General features: G+C 37.8%; 1 protein-coding gene across 3 annotated transcripts in view; it reads left to right on the forward strand.

The window, feature by feature from the left end:
* LOC119797069 (forkhead box protein J3-like) overlaps positions 1 to 24,888 on the forward strand; it is a 95,648-nt gene extending 70,760 nt beyond the window's left edge. The window contains exons 7-13 of one of the 3 annotated variants that reach the window (XM_038305973.1): positions 2,079 to 2,237; positions 5,851 to 6,064; positions 11,240 to 11,467; positions 19,500 to 19,601; positions 22,158 to 22,409; positions 23,651 to 23,752; positions 24,369 to 24,888. In XM_038305973.1, coding sequence (XP_038161901.1) covers positions 2,079 to 2,237; positions 5,851 to 6,064; positions 11,240 to 11,467; positions 19,500 to 19,601; positions 22,158 to 22,409; positions 23,651 to 23,752; positions 24,369 to 24,487 — 1,176 coding nt within the window. In that variant the 3' untranslated portion in view covers positions 24,488 to 24,888. The remainder of the gene's footprint in view (positions 1 to 2,078; positions 2,238 to 5,850; positions 6,065 to 11,239; positions 11,468 to 19,499; positions 19,602 to 22,157; positions 22,410 to 23,650; positions 23,753 to 24,368) is intronic. The other 2 variants (XM_038305972.1, XM_038305974.1) reach the window with 2 other exon arrangements.
* The last annotated feature ends 214 nt before the right edge of the window (positions 24,889 to 25,102 follow it).

Here is a 25,102-nt window from a genome sequence, read left to right on the forward strand (position 1 = left end):
AAGAAAACACAGAAATCAGCCAAAATATGTGGAAGAGCATTGTGGGCATCCACAAGTCTTGATTCCTTCTTGGGTACAAAGACAGATGGCAAAAGGTCCCATATTCATCTGTTGAAATGATAATATGCATAAATACTATGGGAATAGCCACCTATTTTTCTTTTCAGAAATGATATAGGTCCTTTTTTTTTTTTTTTTTTTTTAGAAACAAACATGTTTTTAAATGAAATGCATTGAAAAGCAAGAGACCTTTTGAATGGCTAAAACCTAAAAAAGACAAGTGGACCAACATGGACTGAAAGGCCACTCAGAGACGAGGAGGCTCAGAAGGAGTAAAAAAAAGCTCTCTGGAACACAGACCTTAATATTGGAAGGCTGTATACAGATGAAGTTAAAATTAATTTAATGTTTGGAGAAATCTTAAGACATAAACAGGAAAGTTGAACCCTTTGAAATAAAATGACATCAAAGTTCATGCTACACAGTGGCTATCACAAAGACATGATCACACATTATTAGTTGTTTCCCAAATTCTTTCTGGAAGCAAAGGCCACAAATAGTTCTTAAAACCTTAACTTTGAAAGGACAAATCGAAGACATTGTAGATAAACATCTAATTTTAAATAAAATGTTGAATATTTTCTATGAAATGTTACATTACCTCAAACTATTTGTTTCACATCCTAGTAATTAATAGTAGAAAATGTATATAATTATAAACACTGTAAATGAATGTCCAGCTTCCCATAAAAGAACTGCAATAAGCAGCTTCATTGTAACAGTTTCTGAACATGATTAAGCAGCAGGTGCACTTAGTCAACTCAGGAAACCATTATGTTTATCTTGCATCATTTACGTTAAACATGTCCTTTTGCACTCACTGCGCTACTCCAGGAGAAGCTATAACACATCTCTTTTAAGACATCTCTTTACATAGTGAAAGAATGATTCAGAGCAGGGCGAGGGAGACCTTGACAATAATGATGCAGATCTCCAACGTCAATGATATCCGCCCACGTCCAGACAGGTGGCGTCCTGCAGGCGCAGCAATGTGCCAGAGCCTTCTCTCTTACACATTTTCTCTCTTATACTCAAAAGATGTCGTTTCAAAATCTAGCTTTGTGGCTTGACAGAAAAAAGTATTTTTCTTAATTTCATTTTTTAATGTTTTTTTTTTAAATTATCTTTATATATTATATTGTTTCAGTTCTCATCTTTTTACTTAAAGCATAGTTGCTCCTAAAAATTAACCTGCAAATATGCTTTTAGTATTTTTTTTCCTTGCTGTGACACATTCCAACAAAGAAAATTAAATTTTGTTTCAGTGGATTTCTCCACACCCAGTAAAACTGGAGAAGACTTCTCAGAAATTCTTTGTTTCTTCTTGTTTTTCTTACTACTAGATGTTCCACAGGGTAGAGCTGTGCCCCGGAGAGCTTTTACTGTTGTCTCACCCGAAGGCTATGTTTTCACATTTGTCTTTACAATTAAATGTAGCCTGGAGGTAATCCTGGCGCTTTGCCTCACAAGTCCTGACAGTCAAATAAAACAAGAGAAACATGATTCAACATAATTCTGAGGCGCCGCTTTTAAAATCTTTGTGATGTATCAACACAAGGCATTACACTGTGCAGCTCTTGTCACTACAAATGTGTTCTGTAGGTTAGTTTTTTTTATTTTTTACAAAATGTGTCTGTTAGTGCAAAGACGAGCCAAATAACAGAAAACTTACTTCCATACATGAAAATTAGAAGTAAAGTTGTCTTCAATTTCAAAATGCAAAACTGAAGTATAAAAAAAAACTGATTAATGTCATCATGAGGTTTACAGCTGTGCATACTCTCTTCTTTTAGTTTAATGGTCTAAAATAGATGTTGCATGTATGGAAGTTGAAAAATAGGTTATGCTGTATTTTATTTATTGTCATTGGAGGAAGGTGGAGGTTATAACTGTAAATATTTTTAAATTTGTATGTGTTATGTTTATCACTGTTTTCCTCAGTCTGGCCATAAATTGAAAAAATAAATAAATAAAATAAAAGGAGTAAATCGTAAACCTTGCTGTGTTTGTGTCTTTAGGTCGCGCTGTATAACCCAGAGGCAGAAGGCAGTGAGAGTCCTGGGAGTCTAGGTGGCAGCCTGAGCAACAGCCTTTCAGAGCAGAGCTTGGCGTCTGTCAGCCTTAACAGCCTGAACCCTGCTGTCAGCAGCGGCACCAATGTACACAGCTACACACCAGTAAGAGCCTGTCTTTGTTATGGCTGCGAGTGCTATGGGTGTTGCAGGAGGACGTCTGCAGAGTGCCTTTTTAAGAGGACATATTTGCTAGGCCAACACTTTCTCTCAACTCTCATCTCCTCTTTCATCATTTGGGGAATTTTAAGTCGACCAGCATTAAAGCTTTTTCCCCGACCTGTGATCTCCTAATTCCGACATCATCTGGGTGATTCGGTGGGTGCTGAAGGTGTCTGCTGCACCCTTAGCAGCTAAGCAGGTGGGAACCGGCTAACGATATGTGCACTGGATCCGCAGCTAATGGCTGAAACTCTCACTTTGTATAACGTTCAGGTTGGAGGCAAAAAGTCTCATAATAGGAAGATATTGTTAGAATAGATTACTTATATGTGTTTTCAAACGTCTTTAATTTTTATATATAACTGAGTTGAAGAGTGAAATACTGAATTATATCTTCATTTTCAGTCAGCGTTTGCTTAACACAAACTTTTTTATAACTGAAATATAGTAACACAAGGCCATCCATCATTTCAGACACAATGCAGTTTGAAGAATAAAGACATGCATTGTCTTGTCGAGTGCAGCCATCATAGGCACTTATTATTTACCTTGTAAATTGAGTTTTTGTTTTGCAGCAGACTATCTGTGGTGCTCATGCAGCCTCTCTGCAACCCTCAGGGTTGAACGCAGCAAAATAAATTTTTAATCTGTGAGCAATAATAAGATGCTTTGAAGGAGGCTCTCTCCTGTCATGCAGAAATAAAACAGCAGGTGGAAAAGGAGTTTACCTGTGTCATCTCTGGTGTATTTAAATGGTGCCTGACCCCTGTAGATCTGACCTATTTAAAACACAGTCAACAAAAAACGGAGCAGATTATTCTACAAGCTGAGAAAAACAGATTTGTAGAATTTTTCATATAATACAAAAACCTCTCAGACATGATAAATCTCCTATTAATAAGATATGCTACTTTCCAACCCATCTGATGTTAACATATTTTGTCCATAGTAGCAGGAATCACACTCTGAATAGCGAATAAGAGGATCAGGCTCCATCTTGAAATAGAAATCTATCTTGTATGTCGATCACTGATCAGTTTTAAACTCTGTTTTGGAGATGAGAAAACAGCAAAAACAGTTCATTGCCACTTTCTAGTTTAATTTTTTTTTCTTGTAGGACATTAGTATATTTTCTTTAAAGATCAGTACATTTTCTCTGTTATTTCAATTAACTTTGCTTAGTCTGATTATATTACATATGTAGTAGTGCAGATTATATAATTTCTTTTTAAATGTAAGAATAGAGGGAGAATATAGAGTATGCAATGTAGAAATTGGAACGGTTCATATTCTATGCTTTTAGTTTCCACTTTTAGCGTTTTTGGTTTACTTTCTTTCTAGTTTTTTAAAACTACAGAAATCAAAGACATTAATTTATTTTAATCAGTCTACACAGGTTATACCCCATTTCAATTACTTTGTTTTTCACCAAGCGAAATAATGAGGCATTTTAAGTATGTGAGTTTCTGAAGGCAAAACCGGTATTTTACTTATTTATTTTTACAGTAAATTGAAGGCTGACTGATTTCTTTGTCACTTTTTAAATGTTTTGCAAAGTTTTAAAATATGTTAATAATTGGTTTAACTTTTAGCTTACAGATTAAAGTTGTTAAATTGTTATTTAATTTTTTTGTTTTGATTTACAACGATGTTACTGCCATCTCTAACCCCTTGAAACTTGTCATTTTTTGCTCTTTATATAGTCCAAAAAAGTATTATTTTTAGTAATTATATATCCCTGAATGGCAATATGAAGCTCTTACTGTACATTGAATAATAAGACATTCAAGGTCCTATATCATTATTGGCTGTTTTAAGTTGTTTTTGATTGTTTTCCTTTGCACAAAAAGCCCTTCCTGTTAGCCAATGTTCAAAATGGGAAACGCAAGAACACATGGCTATGAAGCAAAGCAGATGTATGTTGAGCTATATAAGTTGGGAAATCGTTTTTCCATTTTACTTCCTTTTATTTATTCACATTTTGCAGACATCTTACTCTACAATGCAGCAACAGAAGGAGATTTATCGGTCCTGTTATATTTAGTAGCATGCTGTTAAAGGATTCACTGTTCAACAACATTTAATCCAGGTTTACAGCAGAGCAGAAACACCACTGCTCTTTATTGCCTCTTTCTGGTAACAGCTGCTCACCTTTTTACCATCAATCACTTTTCTCCTGCTACATCCCACCTGCATTAGTAAAGGTCAGTGCAATCTCATCTCATTAACCTCCTATTTCTGCAGGCCATCTTTTGTTTTCCTTCTTCCTTCATCACCTCAGCCACCCCTCACAGTCTTCCTCCTCCTCTATCCTTTCAGACATCATCTGCGGGTCTAGTCCGTCGAGGATCAGGGTTAGTTCTGTCTCATTACCTGGTGCGGGTGACATCCTCCTGACTGACAGTGATTACCGGTGGCATCGTTGGCAGAGATCTCACGCACACTGGCGAAGTGCAGCGAGATGCTCCCATTATTGGGTGCAGGTAGATGTGTGGGTGATGGCGTCATGGAAAGCTGGCTCATATTGGCAGAGGCACAGTGATCACAGCAAATTGCTTGTGTTCACCGGCTGGATGTTGAGGAGGATGACAGCTGGGATGAGATGATTGAGGATGGAGGAAGACAAGCTGCAGTTGCAAAATGAAGAGGAAAAATTGGAAGCACTGTGCTTCGTTTTTCTTTTTTTTGTTTATGGAGAAAAGAAAATTATTGTTTTTTCCTTTTCATTTAGTAGAATTAAATTTAGCTTGATTGTCATCCTGAGCAGCAGAATTAAAAAAGAGGTTATAAAAGGACATTTGCAGGGCACAGTTAAATTTTCTTTTTGTATTACTCTAAAAAGAACTGGATTTTTAATTAGTTTTATTTCTGGTTTGCACCGCATCTCTCCAAGTCAAAACGGCAATGAACCTCACCTAAATGATCTGGTGAATGAAAGAAATGTTGATGCAATTTCAATTTTGGTCATATAAATGGGCACCTCAGTGATTAAGAGAAATAGGCAGCTTTTTTGTATTCAAAAAGAACATGTTTCTCAATTAATCTAAACTATATATTCAGGGTTGCCTGAGCAGCAGTAAGACTAAACTCTGGTAAGATAATTGTTGCCGTTCTGCATCTACTGAAAAGTCGAAAGCCTGGATGGAGACAATGAAACTGAAATTCTGTATTTAAAATTCTGCGCATGTTTTGCTGGAAACCCTGTACAGAGATATGACTAGGAATGCACAATATATCTCCATTAACATCAGCATCTGCCACATTGGTATCAGTCTGCTGAGTGAAAGTGGGTCTATTTTTATTTTTGAGCAATATTTACCTGCTCTTTAGGAAGTGAATAACTTATATTTTTGTGCCATTGAAAAAAAAAAAGAACTTGTGTTTTTCTTTCACCCAAATTAACAACATTCTTTTTGTACCATTTGCACCAGATCTGCTTCCAGAAAACTGTGTCAGTGTTTGAATATTTACAATTTCATCAGTTTATTTAATTTTTTTTACTCGTATCTTTTCTTTGAGCACTAAGTTCCCATTTTTTTTTAATGTCTTTGTAAAGGTGAGCAGTCACTCAGAGCCTTCATCCCAGTCCCTGAGCCTTCAGCAGTCAGGCCAGCCTCCCCCTCCACCCCTCCCTCCTCCACAGCCCCAGTATGGTTTACCTGTCCCAGAATCAAGGGACAAGCAGCTCTGTTTCTCCGATTTTGAAGACCTCAGTGCTTCTTTCCGCAGTCTGTACAAGTGCGTCTTTGAGCAGTCCTTCTCCCAACAAGGTAGGTGTCACCATCATTGTGGGCTGTTGATGCCAGCCTGTAGACAATACTGTGTGTTTGTATATATTGAAGAAAGAGCCGAAACACAATAGTAAACGTCTGTCAGCCCTCATGCACATAATTAACTGGCATGCTTAAACTCACATTGAAATTCAGACAATTTAACTTTGCTTTCATAGCGGGCGTTTCAGTATTAACCTCCACCACTCACTACTCCTACTCTGTTGTATTTAAATAAACAAACAATATGTTGTTCCGCATATCTGCATTTTACGGCTCGCACAGTCAAACGAGTAAAGGCAATTAATTCAACAGGAGGAAAACACATCTTTAGCAGAGCAGAGGAAGGAGTTCTGCAGCTTTGATAGCAGCTAATTAGATTGGTTCTAAAGTTTGTGAAGCATCTCACTAATTGCTTCCTGAAGCTTTCAGGTCACATGCTCCCTGTTGGCTTCTAACTCCCTCTCCCAGCACCCTTCTATCACCTTCCTTTTCTATGGAGAGATATTTGTGCCATCGGTTTGAGCGCGCAGGAACCAATCCGAGCGCGCAGTGAGACAACACGCGCGCGCAAAACCGGTCTGGCGCGCGCTCAACTCTGAAAAACCCTCTCAACACACTGTTCTCGCGCTCAGTTTCATCTCTGCGCGTGCTCGAATCCGTCTCTGCTCGCGCTTGCTCTCCTGCTCTCTCTCCGCGCTCAACACCAGCTGTGCGCTCGGCTGTTTCTCCTCTCGCTCGACTCTCTGCGCTCGCAACTTCAGCAATGTATGTAAATGAACCATACCATCAGCCAATCACACTCAGCTTCTTTTCATCCAATGAAAGCATTCCTTCCTTCTTCTTCTTTTCTATCATGGCGGTTCGCAAGCAACTTCAAGGTGCATACCGCCACCTACTGTTCATGAGTGTGTAGCAACATTGTTTTACATCTATTAAATTCTATTTTTTAATTTTGCATTCTGAAGATAACTAAATAATGCTTTCCTTAATCTATAAACATCCTTTATATTTCCTTTATTTCCCAATAATCCTTTAAGACCCTGGCCTGTCATTTCAACTACTCTTCTCAATTTTTCCCTTTCAGGTTCATATGTTTTACAGTTCATTAATATGTAAGCATTCGTTCCAAATACTACATCCGGTTAGATGAACATGAACATGGGTTCCATGTGAACAGCAGTTGAACATGGGTCAGTCGGTCCTAAGGGATGGGCGAACGCCGTTCGGAAGCGCGGGGCGATGGCCTACGTCGCCCCCGGCCGATCGAAAGGGAGTCGGGTTCAGATCCCCGAACCTGGAGTGGCGGAGATCGGCGCCACGAGGCGTCCAGTGCGGTAACGCAAACGAACCCGGAGAAGCTGGCGGGAGCCCCGGGGAGAGTTCTCTTTTCTTTGTGAAGGGCAGGGCGCCCTGGAATGGGTTCGCCCCGAGAGAGGGGCCCGCGCCCTGGAAAGCGTCGCGGTTCCGGCGGCGTCCGGTGAGCTCTCGCTGGCCCTTGAAAATCCGGGGGAGAAGGTGTAAATCTCGCGCCAGGCCGTACCCATATCCGCAGCAGGTCTCCAAGGTGAACAGCCTCTGGCATGTTGGAACAAGGGGGTTAAGGGAAGTCGGCAAGTCAGATCTGTAACTTCGGGATAAAGATTGGCTCTAAGGGCTGGGTCGGTCGGTTGTTGAACCATACTGGAACCTGAAATATCCTCCTTATTTTTCTTTTAAAACATCAAATTTAAATCCATGTCAATAGCAGGTAAAAGAGATGGATGAGGCAATGATCTAATAACTGTTTTACTGAAGTTTATTTGAGATAATTCAAGATATTTTATAGTACTATCTTAGGAATGTTGACAAAATAACTGTAAGAGTTGTTTGATTTTCCTGATTGTGTTTTTATTTATTTATGTATTTTTTTTCATCTAACCGGATGTAGTATTTGGAACGAATGCTTACATATTAATGAACTGTAAAACATATGAACCTGAAAGGGAAAAATTGAGAAGAGTAGTTGAAATGACAGGCCAAGAATGGAGTCTTAAAGGATTATTGGGAAATAAAGGAAATATAAAGGATGTTTATAGATTAAGGAAAGCATTATTTAGTTATCTTCAGAATGCAAAATTAAAAAATAGAATTTAATAGATGTAAAACAATGTTGCTACACACTCATGAACAGTAGGTGGCGGTATGCACCTTAAAGTTGCTTGCGATCCGCCATGATAGAAAAGAAGAAGAAGAAGGAAGGAATGCTTTCATTGGATGAAAAGAAGCTGAGTGTGATTGGCTGATGGTATGGTTCATTTACATACATTGCTGAAGTTGCGAGCGCAGAGAGTCGAGCGAGCGGAGAAACAGCCGAGCGCACAGCTGGTGTTGAGCGCGGAGAGAGAGCAGGTCGAGCGAGCGCGAGCAGAGACGGATTCGAGCACGCGCAGAGATGAAACTGAGCGCGAGAACAGTGTGTTGAGAGGGTTTTTCAGAGTTGAGCGCGCGCCAGACCGGTTTTGCGCGCGCGCGTGTTGTCTCACTGCGCGCTCGGATTGGTTCCTGCGCGCTCAAACCGATGGCACAAATATCTCTCCATACTTTTCTTACTTACTTTTCCCGCACAGATTCAGGAATTTCAATTATGATAGTAAGAGTCATTGAAGAATATTGTGAAATATAATATGACCAAAAATGATCCATACTATAACTTAAAATATTAAAGGTACTTAATTCATAAGATTAACAACAAAACCTCTGTTGTTTTGCTTTAAAGTCGTAAGAAAGTCATCTTTAAATCTAAAATCATTCTGGCTTAAACATGTATATAAATGCACTCTTTATCAGACGATATTTTCCCAAAAGTTAGAACATTTTTATATAAAAAAAAAATCCTGTGTTTTTTTTCTCGTTATTTTATGCAGGCGAGTTAGTCATACGTCAGCTTGTACACCTAAATTCGGCCAATCATATATCAAAGGTCATCTGTCAATCAAATATTTTCGGTCATAGCATCTTGATTCATATGTTGCAGCTTATATATGAAACAGTTGAAATAAGAAATAGAATCATTTACTTTCCTCCTCTAAATAAAAAATGTATGACTGAGGAGACTCATCCACGACGTTCGATACAAAACTCTCCTCCGCTTGCATGTTTCCGCTGTCCATAGCGTTCCTTGACAGTGTCGTTGTTAAGTCACCAATTTAGTGCTACTTGGTCCCAATGGAGTTTCCCATTGGAAACCTACTAGCACTAAGTTGCTAACTGGTTAGCAATATGCTTCCGACAAACCGGCCACAACCAAACTTGATTGCGAACCTTCCGCCACAACAATCCCGCCCCTTTGATAAACGACCAATCACATTCACTTTATTCACTAGTGTAAAGTCGGGCACCACTCAGGAGACTTCGGAAATGCAACGGTTGGAACTGCAGTTTCCCTACGACTTTAAGAGGCTCACATTGTATCAAAACACAAAGGAAGTTATATTTAGATGAGTTTTTGTTGAGAAAAGAAAGAATAATATATTATAAATTGAATGGACTTACAAATAAGTAAAAAAAAAGAAACTTTTTCCAGTGAAATATTAACAATGACCTGCAGAGGTTTTCAGTATTTCTAACCCTTTTTCTTTTTGTCCCATTACAAGCACAAACATTATGGTATTTTATGTTGCATTTTATTTAACAGGCCAACATAATGCATATGTATCAAGTAACTTAAAAATATATCTATTCATGGTTTGAAGTTCTGACTATCTTCACTGTCCATGCTAAAGAAAACCCCGCAGCAAGATGCTGCCACTGCTATGTTTTAGGGTGAAGACTGTTTGTTTATAGTGATGCGCAATGCTGATTTTTCACAAAACACATACTGTTGCTGTTTGCATTTTAAGCAGTGGATGAAATGTGTGGTTTTATCTCAGGAGAGTATTTTACATGTTATGGTCTCCTCCACATGGTTTATACCACAACCTGAATTAGATTTATGTGCCTTCCTTTTAATATTAGCATTTTGCCACTGCTCCAAATTTATTTTATTTATGATTGATGCAGAAGCCAAATCAACTCTATTTATTATTTCAATGACTTCAGAAATAAGCAGTTGAACGTCATTTTATTCAGTGGTATCAGAAAACATGGAAGCTACAAACAGAAATAAGTATTTTTCTTGTTTTCTGCTTAACAAGACAACAATTTTAGACAGACTCCATTATCCTTGAAAAATACAGTTTGATTTTGTGGAAACACTAAAAGCAAACTTTACTTTTCTGTGGTCATTTCTGAATAAGAGTAAAACTAGAAAGAAATTTAGAAGCTAATGTACAGTATGTTCTCAAGAAAAAAAAACATCTAAAAGAGAAGAAGTAGTTAAATAAATTAGATTAAAAAAATAATAGTTACACAGTAACAAATGCAAAAAGTATTTAAAGACACACAAGGCTATCGAAAGGCTTTATTAAAGTTGAAGTGAAGTTTTCAGGGGCTACTATTTGTTGGAATCTCAGCCAAGAACTCCACCGAAATCAATAAATAAGGTGATGTGGAAGGTTGTGTGTGTTAGACAGAGATTATGAGCAAGAGCATCAAGAGATCCACTGACCTGGCCTCATTATGGTGTTATGCGCTGCTCTGTACAATACTGTTAAAAAATTAAAAATAGTCTCTGAAAAGTGAAATTCTCAAGACAATTGTTTTCCCATGATGCCAAAACTACTTTCCCCTTCTTAACAAAAATCCAAGGCTGGAAATGTTTACAATTAGTAGTTGAATTAGTGTTTATTTACTTAGCCTCTTGTTCAGCTAAAGTTTTAGTAACCTGTGATTAGATACTATGAGTTGTGTATGTATGCGAGGACTCGGGTTCAAATGGATGTTGCGGCAGGAAAGGTATTGGCTGTAAAAGCTTTGGTGTCCGATAATAATGGTGCAATGTTTTGGGAAAAAGTATTCATACCCTTTGAAATTGTTGTATTTTTTTCCCAATTCAGCCTGAAACCTCTGACTATTTTACTAAGAATATTTAATGTGATCGATCGACACATGGAAGGGCATGAATGTAAATTGAAAGGTTATTGATAAAAATTTTTGTTTTGCTCGATACTGCCAGGGATTTAAAAGGCTAATACATGTTTTAACCAGGATAAATGGTGATGGTGGAGTTCCATCTGATAGTTGTTTCTGTGCCAGGTCTGATGAGCATGCCCAACGACTCTGGCCAGCAGACCCGAACAGCCTGTTCTTATCAACACTCTCCCAGCGCGGGAGGCAGCGTTGGACACCACCACCAACACAACCACATCCAGACGTCCCACCACCCTCACCTGTCCCCTCACAGGCACCAGGTTCAAGGGTCGCACGGACAACACCAGCAGCACCCCTCTCTCTCCCACCAGAGTCATGCAGTTCAGACTCCAGGTGAGAACATAACTTTAAATTCCTGCGTTAACACTTGTTAGAGACCTCATATTGTGACAGCTGGAAACAACAGCAGACAGTGGAGATTTCCGATTGTCAAAGGTACCAAAGGTAAAATGTTGATCTATCATGTTTTCATCTCACATAGATTCATGTGAGATTTAGCCCAACCCAACCAAGCCGTTTGTGTTCTTTAACAGCAGTGCTTCGAAATTTTAGCGTAGTTTTTTGTAAATTGAAAAAAAAAATTAACATATTCAAGAATTTCTTATCTGAAATGTAACGGAATTTCTGTTTGCTGCTGTTTGCTCTAGATTGTTTATAGTATGTTGAAGTATTCTTAAAAAACACTTTCTTCAGATGTGCACCATTTTAATCTATGACCAAGGAACAGAAAGGATTCATATTGATTAGCTGCAAAACAAGCCAGTTTCTTCACTTTTAAAATGTTTGAGTAGTCAGTTTAGAGTTTATATTTGGTTTATTTGGCTCAAATAATTTAGAAATATGTTTGAAATAATGTTTTTTTTTTCTGGTTCCCTTTTGGGGCCTTTTAGAAACTAATATTATGGTGTCAAATTTTTAAAACACAGCAAGTTTTAGATATTTCACATTTAAATGACACAGGTTCTAACTGCTACTCATCAAAGAGGCCCAACCATCAGAACTAAAGATCAATTCACTGATTTTGATTTTTACTTAAGGGTTTTAGGCAACTGTTAATGTCAGTTTTGCTTTTACCTGAGCTTTTTAATCCTCATATCTTATGAAAAAGCATTTTTCAGTTCAGTTCAGAAAGAGATTATTCTTCTTTTTCGTATAATTTTATACTATTACAAAGGTTTGCATCACATTTTTCAAATACCTCCCAATATTTTAACTATTTCAACAGTCTCTCTAGGCTAACATTATTATCACTTCTTTGTGAAACCTTTGCCAACAGTGTTTATAACAAATAGTTATTCACCTAGTAGTTTTCATAGCTTTTCCAATGAAACACAAAGGCACAACCACCTCCATCTGTTCAGAGGTGTTAAAAGATCCATTTTGATGAGGTCTTTAATTTGGTTCTATAAGAACAGGTACAGTGCTGACAGTGTAGATTGTTAGAAGACCCACCGGGTGGGAAGAGGATATTATCTCATGTTACAGAGTTTTGACCATCATTTTGCGATACTTTATCTTTAGACACAGAGAGATCCTTTGAGTTTTATTCAGGTAAACATGAACCAAGGGGCATAATGATACAGCAAAAAGACAAATGACCTACCTTCAACTGCATTCTCCATTTTATTGATAGCTTGAAATATTACAAGTAATGTCAAAAATAATTGGACAATTATTTATCTAGTGATCTTTTATAATATACGGACTCCTGTATAATGCGTTTCTTATTTTTGTGCATTATACTTAAATAAAATAGTAGAGTTGTAAAATACTGATTAAAGAATACACAGTTTTCAAATGTAGATGTTTTTATTTCAGAAAATAAAAATTTGACAGGTGTTTTCAGGTATTTATCTTCAGTGCTTTTTTAATCCAAGATATAATTCTATGTTTATAGATTGACGGCTACAGGTTTAAAATAATATTGTCCAGCTGATGCATCGATCTGCCTCTAATATAAATGCTCTCCATATGAAACTCATAGAACAATTGCATTGTTATTTACAATTTTTGTAATAGACAAATAAAACACTCTAGACGTCACTTGGGGGATGATTGGATGTTGTATATACTGTTTACACTAAGGGCCGGATCTATCAAAGGTTTGCGTGTATAAAAACGTGAGCTATTTCACTGCGCACGCTAAAAAATGTACAAACTGATCTATCAACAGGGTGCTAAAAGGATTTGGTCTTTAAAACGTGCTAAATAGCGCCTCTTATCCATTTAGTACTTTTTCTGCAATGAATATGCAATATGGGGCGTTTACACGCAAAAGTGCGTCTTGTGGGAGGAGAACATGTAAATATATTAATTTAGCACTCGCAAAGTGATTTATCAAACCTAAAAACAATTTTGCTAACGGTATCTGACTCTATATTTAACACGTTTCAAAAGAAGGTGCAAATGGTCTGTATGCGTAATTGCGCACACATGGCAGTGGTTATTGTCGCAAGGAGACATCGAAATGAAGCAAGGAGACGCAGAGAACGCATTTTTTCACTCCGTGTGAATATTTTTGCAATGAACGAGGAAACGATCATCAAAACATATCGTTTATCCTGCATTGCCATTTTGGAGCTGTTGGGGGAACTCCGAATGGATTTGGAGCCAGCCACAAGGAGGACCCATGCAATACCAGATATCACAAAACTCCTTGCAACGTTGCACTTTTTTGCATCTGGGTCATTCCAGCGTACGGTTGCAGCGAGAGCTGGGATCTCCCAATCTCGTTTTTCAGAAGTGCTGTTCGAAGTGCTGTCCGACGGGGTAGGGGTTCTCCCCCTGCGCCTGTGGAGCAACATGCCAATGCTGCGTAATCTCATCCACAGTCACTTCTTGTGAGCCATTTGGTATGTGCATTTTTCTACAGGCCACTACAAAACACCTGTTTTTTTTTTTGTACTGCAGTGAAGTAGAATTTCAGCCACATACCACCTTAGGGAATAAAGGTTGCCAAAGTTTTTTCTTTATATATATATATATATATATATATATATATATATATATATATATATATATATATATATATATATGTATGTATATATATATTTACTTTTTTTGTTGTTGTTGTTGTTGGGGGTCACTGTAAGATTTAAATTTCTTAATGCACTAGTTTGTAGAAAACTAGTGCAAACCACAAAATGCGCAAAACCATCATTTAAATAGGGCGTCTCCAACAGTTTTGCACCTGCCACCAGTTACGCAATCACTCTTGTTAAATCACCCACAAACTATGGTTCAGCCCCTCGCGCAAAATTCCAGTTTGCGAGCGCAAATTACTGCACGCAAAATTGGATCTTGATAAATCCGGCCCTAAGTGCGAAAAAAGGTAAAAGCCAAAAGAAATGGGTTGAATGCAGCACATTTTAGCTATTTGCTTGTATTCCGTCACCTTTGTTTGGGATCAACAGTAAAGGAACTATTGTGGTTTGAAAATGAACCCTAGACTCCTGACTGTCTTAAACCTTCCGGAAGTCATGATAATATTGAAACAAACATGGATACTGTTAATCAAACAGGTACTGGAGCCTTACAAAAAATAACTCCAAAAACACAAGCAACACAAATGCAGTGATTGTCTAGAATTCTCCATTATAAAACCCCATCAAAAATAAACTTGTGTAGATTTGCATGTTTCACAGACAGGAAACGGGAAGAAATAATGTATTTTTGTTCAACTCTGTGTGGTGAGCTACGTCATGTCACACAAATGATTGCGGGCAACCGTATTGGTCCTTACCGACAGATAGGAACACCACAAGATCTCTCTCTAAACGTGGATCTTTGTTGAGGAAAAATTGAGAGTTATGAGTGTGAGTTTTTCGGCGAGAAGAGACTTAATAAAAATGTTAGCTGCTGCGTCCTGTTTGGTCATGCAGACCACTTTCCATGCAGTGGTGCTCATTCTGCATGACCACAGATGGATCATGGCAGCAGTGGCGAGGATGAAAATAATCCAGAATGGTCCAGGTGTCAGAATTCAGCTCAGCAGTACTGTATGCTGAACTCCTAGAAACTTTGTTATTTTTGTTATTTGTTATTCCAGCTAAACTAATACCTTTTTAAGTTTTAGTCGACTAAAACTGACTAAATTTATCACATATCGAAATGACTAAAGTGTGACTAAGACGAATAATAGTTTTACTTCCTGAAGACTGAGACAAAAGGGCTGGTTATACTCCCTGCAGCAGTGTGTCGCAGTGAGCTTGTTGCAGATATTTTTGAATTTTGCCCAATCTTGAAGCGTGGTCTGTGCTATGTTATTCAACACCACAACGCAAGAGGAACAATCGGGAACTAGCTGTGGGTCTAGATATGCCCGAGGTGGTTAGGAAGTGGAAAAACGCAAGGGGCGAGTTTGTGCGACAATGGAGGGACATTAGGTTAATCGAGGTGAGGAAAAGGATCCCAGCGTTCTCGCGCACCTCGCTCTTGGTGGTCCAACTTCACGGGTCGTTTTCCACAATGATGATCATACAAACAAAACAAGGAAATATGCATAGTGTAGAGCGGATTTAGATTTAACCAATCAGAGGCCTCCTGTCTGTGGTCACCTACAATTTTGGAGAGGTGCACCAGAGTGTCTGCTGAAGAGGCGGGGGCATATTTGTGTTCACATGCAGACGACCTGGTTTCTGAGTATAAACCAGCCTTAAGATTAATTCTAAGATGGCGTTAAAAAACTACACTGTCTGTAATGTGAGAACCTCTGAGAACCCAATATTCAGCCAGCATGGAGTGAAACCTTATGAAATAATGTGGCAACCAGCAAAACTTGTATCAGGCTGGAGGAGGCAGATGAAGGTGGAATCCATTGTACTGATTGATTGATTGATTGATTGATTGATTGATTGATTGATTGATTGATTGATTGGGGACCTCTCAATGCAGATGAATTGAACAGACTGGATGCAGGCTGAGCAAAATGGTAAGAGGCAGACGTCCAGAACATGACCAGAGTCAGAAGCTGATGAGAATCCATTGAAAGGCAGGTTATTGGCCGGTAGTTGGATGAAACTGTACCCTTTGAGCGATCCTTCATGATCAGGATTGTGCGCCCTTCGGTTATAGTGAGTTTATCCGCTCACTCTAATAAGTAGAGAAGATATGGAGCAGAGCAGGAATAAGCAATCAGCCAGGCATCCAAATATATTTAAGTAAACAGGACAGATTACTGACACTACATCATGGTGACCACTGACATATTTCTTTTTTGGCTTAAGAGTTCTTACCCAAGCTGAACTGGGATTTCTGGTCAGACTATAAAGGTTTTGTGTATATATAAAGTACTTATAAGCAGGAAATTGGCTTTTATAAGGATTACATCAAAATTCACGTTATTAGCAAACCGTCATCATCAAATTTCATCAGTATGATTACAGCTGAACTGTGAAGGTCTTAGACATTTTTAAGAGAATATTAGGGAAAGAACAACATCATGAAAATCAAAGAACACACCAGATAGATGTAACATGACAGCATGAAGAAGTTTAGGTTGTATGAATCCCTTTACAGTGCAAATAAGTACTGCATTAAAAGCATTGTGTGAACTTTGTGAATTTTGTTAAATTATTGTAATATAAATGCAGAGGAATTAGCCAACAGTTCTGGATTTCTTCCCAGGGTCATGGAGGAACACAAAGAAGAGGTCTGTACAAAGCACAAATCTGATCTTTATGGCAGAGTAGAGAGATTAAAGCCATTGTTAATGGAAGGCCATGAGAGGTCCTATTTAAAGTTTGCTAAAAGCCTCAGAGGGAACACGTGGTGAAGAACATCTAGTCAGATGATAACAGTTTTTTTTAAAAACCTTGTGACAAAAAACATTGCATAACATCCTGAACATACAATTCAGATTGAAAAATGTTGATAGCACTATCATGATAGGGGAATGCTTTTCTTAGTCTGGGCCAGGAAAGCTATTCAGGTGTTAGAGCAAGATGCATAGAGTCAAATGCAGAGTAATCATGTAAAAAGAAAAAAATGGTCAAAGCTGCAAAAGTCTGTTGTTTTTCACTTGAACTAAAAAAATAAATCTGTGGAGACATGTTGCATCTAGTCACACTAAACTTGAGCTGTTTTGAAGAGAACAATTGGCAGAAATGTGTCTAGATTTTCAACACTGGTAAAAAAAAAAACAACAACAACGACATACCTATAAGGCCAACACATGCCACGTCTTACATTTGGTCAAGAAAACCTTTTCTTTCCACTTTTCACTGTTTTGTGCTTTCCATTACATTCCATTCCGACTTTATTCATAAAGTACTATAAAAATTGACAGGGTTAACCAAAGTGCAGGACACAACAGTAAAATACTAATTATAAAATAAAAAGACAAAGATAGACACAGAAATTCAAAAGTCACAATGTCAGGCTGTGTTAAAAACAACAAAGTTCAGGTAAGCTTTGATGCAGAATTTTAAATCATATTTATTTTAAGATTAAAAGATGATGCACTCCACAGTTTTGGACCAACAACTGAAAAGAGTGATCGCTTCCCAACTTCCTCTTAGTTTCTCTAATGGAACAAACATCAAAAGAGACCATGAAGACATTTAAAAACAACTAAAAGGTTTTAAAGGATTAAGAAACAGGGGGCCAGTACAATACCATTAAAATTGGTTTAATGTGCTCATGTTTTTTTTAAAACCAGTTAAAAGTCAAGCCAAAGTGGTTTGACCCTTAACCCCCACATTGCTCTCCGGGCGCTGCACAATGGCAGCCCACTGCTCCCCCGGGGATGGGTTAAATGTAGAGGGTTAATTTCGTTGCTCTGTACTTGTGTCATTGTAATGAAAATAACACCCTGGAAAAAAATAAAATAAAAAGTACTATGCTTAAGCTTCATATGTATAACATTCCAGTAAAATGCATAAAATGTTCTAATTTTAGAGGTCCAATGTAAAAAGAGTGCAATATATTAATTTTGAAAGGCACTATTGAATCCATTCCGTTGGTAGTATTTGGAAAAACATCTTAACTATAGTTTTCTCTTTCACTTTTTGAACACAAAGATATTTTCTACTTAACCAAAGCCACACTGTTGTAAAGCAATTCAACCGACAAAAACAAAAGTCTCCACACAGAATTATTGCGTTTATGATATATATTCTTTCTTATGGGGTCCCCATAGTACTGCATTTCATATTGTGTAGCTGGGCTTGCACAAACAATTTATTCTCAAGGATTTCCTTGCTCATACTTCATCTCTGGTTGTTTCTTTTTCTTTGTCTGTCTGCACAGAGCTTTCAGGACAGCAGTAAGATCTTTCAGAAGTTGTTTTATCTTTCAAGTTTGTTTTCTTTGTACCAGCTGCAGATGAATGAAAGCATCCACTCTGTTAATATTGATATAGTAATTAAATATACTAGTATTTTATTGGAGTATGACCACAGTGAAAATAGGCTCCTTTTCTAATCTCATTTTCATATATTGTGCTAAAACCTTTATGTGCTAACTCATACCACCTTGTGGCTGTTTACAATATTGATTGGAGCATATTTATTGGTGCAGCAGAAATTTGTTAAACTGTTATTTTGGCTCCAATTTTAAGATTTTCTACATCACTGGAAATTTATCAAATACAGTTTTTTTTAGAAAATCCATCCATCCATCCATCCATCCATCCATCCATCCATCCATCCATCCATCCATCCATCCATCCATCCATCCATCCATCCATCCATCCATCCATCCATCCATCCATCCATCCATCAGCCCTCACCACTGTAGAAATGAACAGTTTCAGTTTTTCCCAGTATCTTATGTTTTTATGAAAACACGTAAGAATCCTGACTGCTGGTTTTGACCATAATCTGTTATTACTTGCATCACTTATAGAAAAGCACTTTGAAAAACAGAGATAAATTGTGCACGTCCACAGGAGGTTTACATTTACAGCATTTATTTTCCTTAAAACTTCTGCATATGAATTTGTCTTTAACTTCATGCCGTATAGTTAATCATTACCTCAACTATGACAGAATTAGGGGAAACCTTTGCTTAAAAACAACTTTTGAAAAGAAAAGATGACTGTTATTATCTATATATTTTAATTACAGTTCATTTTAGTGTCAATTTTTTTGTAGCTATTTTCCATTAATGCCTTTCAGCCTGTCTTCTATGTTGACATGTGGCCATGTGTCACTGAGGTATTACTTAAATGTGTTTGGGACATTGAAGTTATATTTTTGATGGACATGTCAAATGCAGAAGAGATATGTTTTTTCTACTGCTTCTCATAAACTCTAAGCTTAGAGATGGAGCATTATAAATGCTGTACATGAGGTTTTGTCCATTGATCATAAATGTTGTTAAAGGTAGCCTAATTGTTTTTCTCTCTTTGCTGACTGTGTGTCAGGAATGTCGTCCGACTGGTACCCGAACCTGGACTGGCTGAAAGAGAGCTGCCGCATCGCAACTAGCTATAACTGGGCTGATGTCGATCTCTCTCCGTTTCAAGGTAACATGGAAACAAATCAACATATCCAAGATGAATGGGACTTTGAAGAGTAAATAATTTCCTTATCCTAAATATTTCAATCAGCTCCTTTGATTAGATCATTATGTTTCCGTCTTATTTACCTTCACCCTTCAGGCCCAGTATAATAATAACCAGCCTAGTTATAACACTGGCTTAATAAAACTCATTATCCTGCATCAGTGAGGTTGCCACTTGTTTTTGCCATAGCTCACGCACTAGACATGCACTCATACGCTGTCTCACACCCACCCTAACCCCTCTCAATTGTATAATGTGAATAATCCAATTAGGTCCCAGCTCAGTAACAGCCTGTTATCACGGTCAGTGCACAAAGCCAACAAACATCTATACAGGACTGATGAAAAAGGCCCGTCCTACAACACACAGGCTGCTACTGGCTCTCTGTTTCTGTAACGCTTGACCTCCCTCACACTGCCATAGCACAATCCTTCACTGTCTGTGGCATGCTTCTGAGAATACAGCACAAAGACTCTGTTTTTTCTGTCACCACAGGGTTCTTACATTTGACTGGGGGGGAGTAGTACACTGTATTTATTTGCTGTGTATATATTTTTGAAACAGAGCTTCAAGTTTTGCTCTTGTTCTGCGGTGTGAGCACCTGCCAATAGTCTGGTGATAGAAGGTGGCAACTCTGTCAGTTTGCTTCGAGATGACTGTAGTTTAAGTTGCAATTATGGACAGAGCATTAAAGTTGAAAATGACTGCAGAAAACATGGATATTTTGGGTTCCCTGTGAGGTTTTACATTAATATTTGGTAGAAAGGGTGAGGAGATTTATTCTCTTAGCAGGAAATGTTGGATATTGACTGAGAAGATGGAAATGAAATTATACTCTTTGTGGTCAATGAAGAAGTCCTGGAGGAGATGACCAAACTTGCAGACTCTGGGATTGTCAGGTGTTTGACTTTAATGGCTAAGTCTCTTTCCCGCCTTTCCACTTTAAAGTGGCATTGGGGCTTTGGAGGGCGGACAGGCAGGTGAGCCTCTGTCAAGTAACTCATAGATTGGCTAGTTTAAGCAGGTTCATCCGAGAAATAGTAAAGAGATGGACAGCAGTGATTCTTCCTATCAGCCAAGGAACAGGAAGCAGAGCACCAGAATGTGGCAACTTTGGGGCGAGCATGGAACTCGGTCATATGGAGATTGGAAAGACAAACTAATTTGAGGACATACAAGGAGTAAAATAAAATTATGAGAAGGTAGACCTGTTTACCATGCTAAGTGAGCTAAAAATCAGACTTCTACCTTTCTTCCTTAAGCTTGCTATGATTTGTTTTGAAGAATTTGGAGCCACACCTGGTTATTACATCCTGCAAGAAAGAAGTAAGAGAGACAGACAAAAGACACCTCAACCTGGACATAGCTCTGCGGGTATAGGAAATCCTCTCTCAATGGACTCTAGCTGACAGACATCCAGGAGTGGTAGGAGAAGATGATAGAAGTATTCAAGGTAAAAATCAGGAAGCAAAGAAGCGATTTTAGACCATGACCTTTGCAGTCAATGAGGTACAGGAATCTATGCCCAACGCCAAGAAGCCACAATGTACCAGATCATGAATGCAAGGCGACCATCAATTAACCAGGCTGATGGAGAGAGTAAATGGAGGAAGTGAATGAATACTCCAGAAATCAAATGTGGGATTCAGTCCTACTAAGTAAAGTGTGCTTTTTTATAAATGGTGGCTGAAAGCCTTTGGAAACTTTCTGGTAGGAAACATTTTAAATAATAACGTGTTAGTCTTGATTACAGCAAAGTATGAATTGAAGGAAAATACTTACACTTTAACGGCCACTGTATGTTTTTTTTTTTTTACATGTTCAGGTGAAGAACATAGTTTACTATACAAAAAAAATTCTATTTATCCTGTATACTGTAAGCTTTTAGATCCCTATATGTTTCCCTGATTAAAGAATGACCCACATGAATATAACAGAGGTAATCTGCCCTAAAATGATCAAGTTCATCTTTTTGTCCTGCTGATTGAATCATATATGATTAAGGGAAGGATGACTCCTGGATAGTTTGGGTCAGTTTTATTTACCTGGAGGAAATTCCTTTTGTTATCATTAGGTCTGTCAATTAGTACCAAATGTACCAAATGTTGCTGCTTTGCCAGAGAAAGCACTCTAATTTGTTTCTGAACAAATTTGTTTGTACATCTCAATTTTAGTCTTGAATGCCAAGTCTAAGTGGGGTCAACAGTTAAGTTGATTAATGTGAGTTTGGTAGAAGAGTGTTTCCACCTACCCCTTTGATAAACCTCAGCTGTTCTTTTGTGTTTAGGAAAGTATTGTGGTCTAGAAATCCTTTTAGGTGGTAGACTTATAAGGGGTCCCAGTCTTTTTGCCAATGATTCTCACTATAAAATTAAGCAAAATGGAAGTCCCCTATTCTATTGTTGGATGGAGCTGCATTTTTGTCTTTAAAAAGGTGAACGGTGTTATGCTGAGCACACAGTCCTGTGGCACTCCTATGTTCAGTTCATCACAGTCTATTTTTTTGTCTTCTAACAGGTCTGAAGGAGAGTATGAGGCAGGCTGAGCTCAACAACTGGACCCTTGATGCCACTCAGATGGCAGACCTGTGTTCTTCAATTAACCAGTTCTTCACAGCCACAGGGGTCATCCCCCCTCAGAGTGCAACTCACCCACAAGCTCAGGTCCAACACCCAGCAGTACCGTCAGCGACACAACATCCTACTCCAATGCACCCGAAGCCCGGCCACCACAATCACCATGGGCAACACAACCAACACATTGGGACAGGTGGGTCAACGCAGTCCTCTTTTTTCTAAACAACAGGGAATAAAGCGTCAATTTAAAGCTCAACTTTGATCTTTCTGATCAGTTGAAGGAAAAAAGAGAAATTTGGAAGGTCAAGGTAAAATGTGAATTTTAAAGAGTTAGAGCTCTTATAACTAGCACTATTTCCAATGTCATATAACTTTTGTTGCTTTTTGCCATTTTTCTTTGCAGTCATTATTATTATGACCGAAAAAACATGAGACACATGGATAAGCAGACAACAAAATAGGCTCTTTTTTTATTTCTACAATAAATAAATACATCTGAAAGCCATGGCTATCAGAAAAAAACAGAAACACCTAAAACAGCACCATAACTTTGGCTTATGGATGCAAAATGCTATAGCAGAGGACACTAACATGGACAAGGTCCACATGGGATGCCCTCAGCAAAAAACAGAACAACTCACCATTGGGCTAAATATGAAATTTTATATCATTCTTTTGTTCTTCTTTTTTAATCATTTAATCATATTGCTTATATAGGGCATTTAAGCATTTCAAAATTACAATATCTAAAAGAAAATTAGAAATTAAAAGAAACAATAAAAATATGTTTATTATGCATATTTTTTATGTGAACCCTGACCCTCTTCACTTCATAGGTCAGTATTTGTAGCCCTTAATATGACTCAATACTAATGAAGTAGCTCTAAACCTTGGTGACACTTGTACTGTATGTTTTATCTTTTTTGATATATTGAACTAATAAGATTTTCTGGAAAAAGGTGCTCTATAAATAGGCTGAACAATGCTTTAAAAGCCATATATGTTTTAATTTGAATGTCCAGGACATTCATTCGAATGTTTCAGCTTATTGAAGCATATTTCCATATCCCTCAGCAGCAGACAACTAGGTATATTCAGTTTAAGATTTAAAGAGATTTTTCACCTTTAAACCTTATTTAAAATTAACCTTTAATTATTCAGCACTCAGATACCCTCCTATTTCATTTCTACCTCTAACACTATGCATTTGGTGTAAAATTCAGGGGGATCTCTGCATGTGCTAACTTTAAATCTATTGAGGATGTGGATTTGGGGAAAACATTTCATCAGGCATTTGGGTACCAGCATAAGAAAGCTATGCAGTTGTGTATGCAAAATGCTGGGTAACAGCTTGTGTTCTGCAAAAATGGATGTGTGAAAGTTTGTACACTAATCCAACAGTTAGTCATTGCCCTTTTATCTGTACTCTCACAGTCAACATGTACATGGATTCGAGACAGAACATTTCTTCTTTGATGGTCCCACCAGGATACCCTCACATGCCTCCAATGAGCAACACGGCTCCCAGCATGACAGGTGACTCTAATCAAGAAACTTGTTAAAGGTGTTATGATGTTTTCTAAAGTGTTGGCTTTTTTAAAACATATGTAAATAAGTTAAAATACACTTCTTTTTATCACATTCTTGATGCTTTCTTGTTAGTTTTATGAGTCAGACCTAACAAAATCAGCCAAATCAATCTTTCATGGGTTAAGTACATGGAAAAAAAATGTGTCTCCAAGAACAAGAAGGAAAGGGAAACATGGGGTAATATGTTGAGAGTATTTACTAGCAAAAAGGAATATTAGGCTATAGTCAATAAAACTTATGGATAAAGATCTTATTAGGCTTTTAAGGCATTTTTTTTCCTCTTTTTGCCAAAACCATTCAGGTAGTGCTAAAAATACCAGTTCCAGTCTGTATAAGGTCTAAGAAAATGCAGAAAGTACATAATGTGCTTCATAGCGTAATGTGCATTTTATGGAGACACTGTTTCTGCGTGTGTGAGACGCTGATGTGTTATTAAGAGCTTTACTAACCACACTGTAATCCCCTTATATGTAAACAGCTTCATGTGGCGTATTTAAACCACATTTCCACTAATACACAAGTTGCACTTAGATCTTTGTGCGTTTTTTCTTCTCTGCTATAGGTCATCACAGGCAGCTGAGCCAGCAGCAACACGCTCTGCCTCCTGGACACTTTCAGGTGAGACGCATGCTCGCCGCTGACGATATCCAGGATGACTTCGACTGGGACTCCATTGTCTAAAATGAACTGTGAGTCAAAACAGAAGAAATGTTGTGGGTTTTGTAGTGGACAACCTCCTCTGTTCACCGAAGTGAAGAAACGGAAGACAATCCAAAAAGAAAAAAAAAACTGGAAAGTACTTTTCTAAAATTTTGTTGGCCTTTTTTTTTCTAATACAAGTGGCTGAGGGGTCCAAAGACAATCATTATAGAAAAAAAACACAAAACAACAGGACGGACTTTTATGTGCTTGGCAGTGCCAAGATGTAAACACGATGTTTGAAGAGCCACAAGTCGCCAAAGTGTTGTCAATCCTCTGTGAATTCTCATGTTTCTCAGATATTTTTTGCGCTATAGGTTGTCATTTTAAAGGTTAGACTTCTTGTAAAAAAAAAAAAAAAAAGTTAATTTGAAGGTTATTGAGTGCAAAACACATTTCCTGCAAACACAACAAGGATTTTCAAAGATTGTAACTTTTTCTTGCTCTAAACCTTTTTTTTTTTTTTGCTCTTTCTTTGCTGATGTGGATCTGAAAACAATATGGAAAAAGAAAAATATGTTAGAGTGGAGCACCATCTACTGGTCAAAACAGGAAAACCTTTATTTTTACTCTCCTAAAAAGAGGACTAATGACTCA

The sequence above is a fragment of the Cyprinodon tularosa genome, unplaced genomic scaffold (genome assembly GCF_016077235.1).
Source record: "Cyprinodon tularosa strain WSP-4 unplaced genomic scaffold, ASM1607723v1 ctg57, whole genome shotgun sequence".
Taxonomy (NCBI): domain Eukaryota; kingdom Metazoa; phylum Chordata; class Actinopteri; order Cyprinodontiformes; family Cyprinodontidae; genus Cyprinodon; species Cyprinodon tularosa.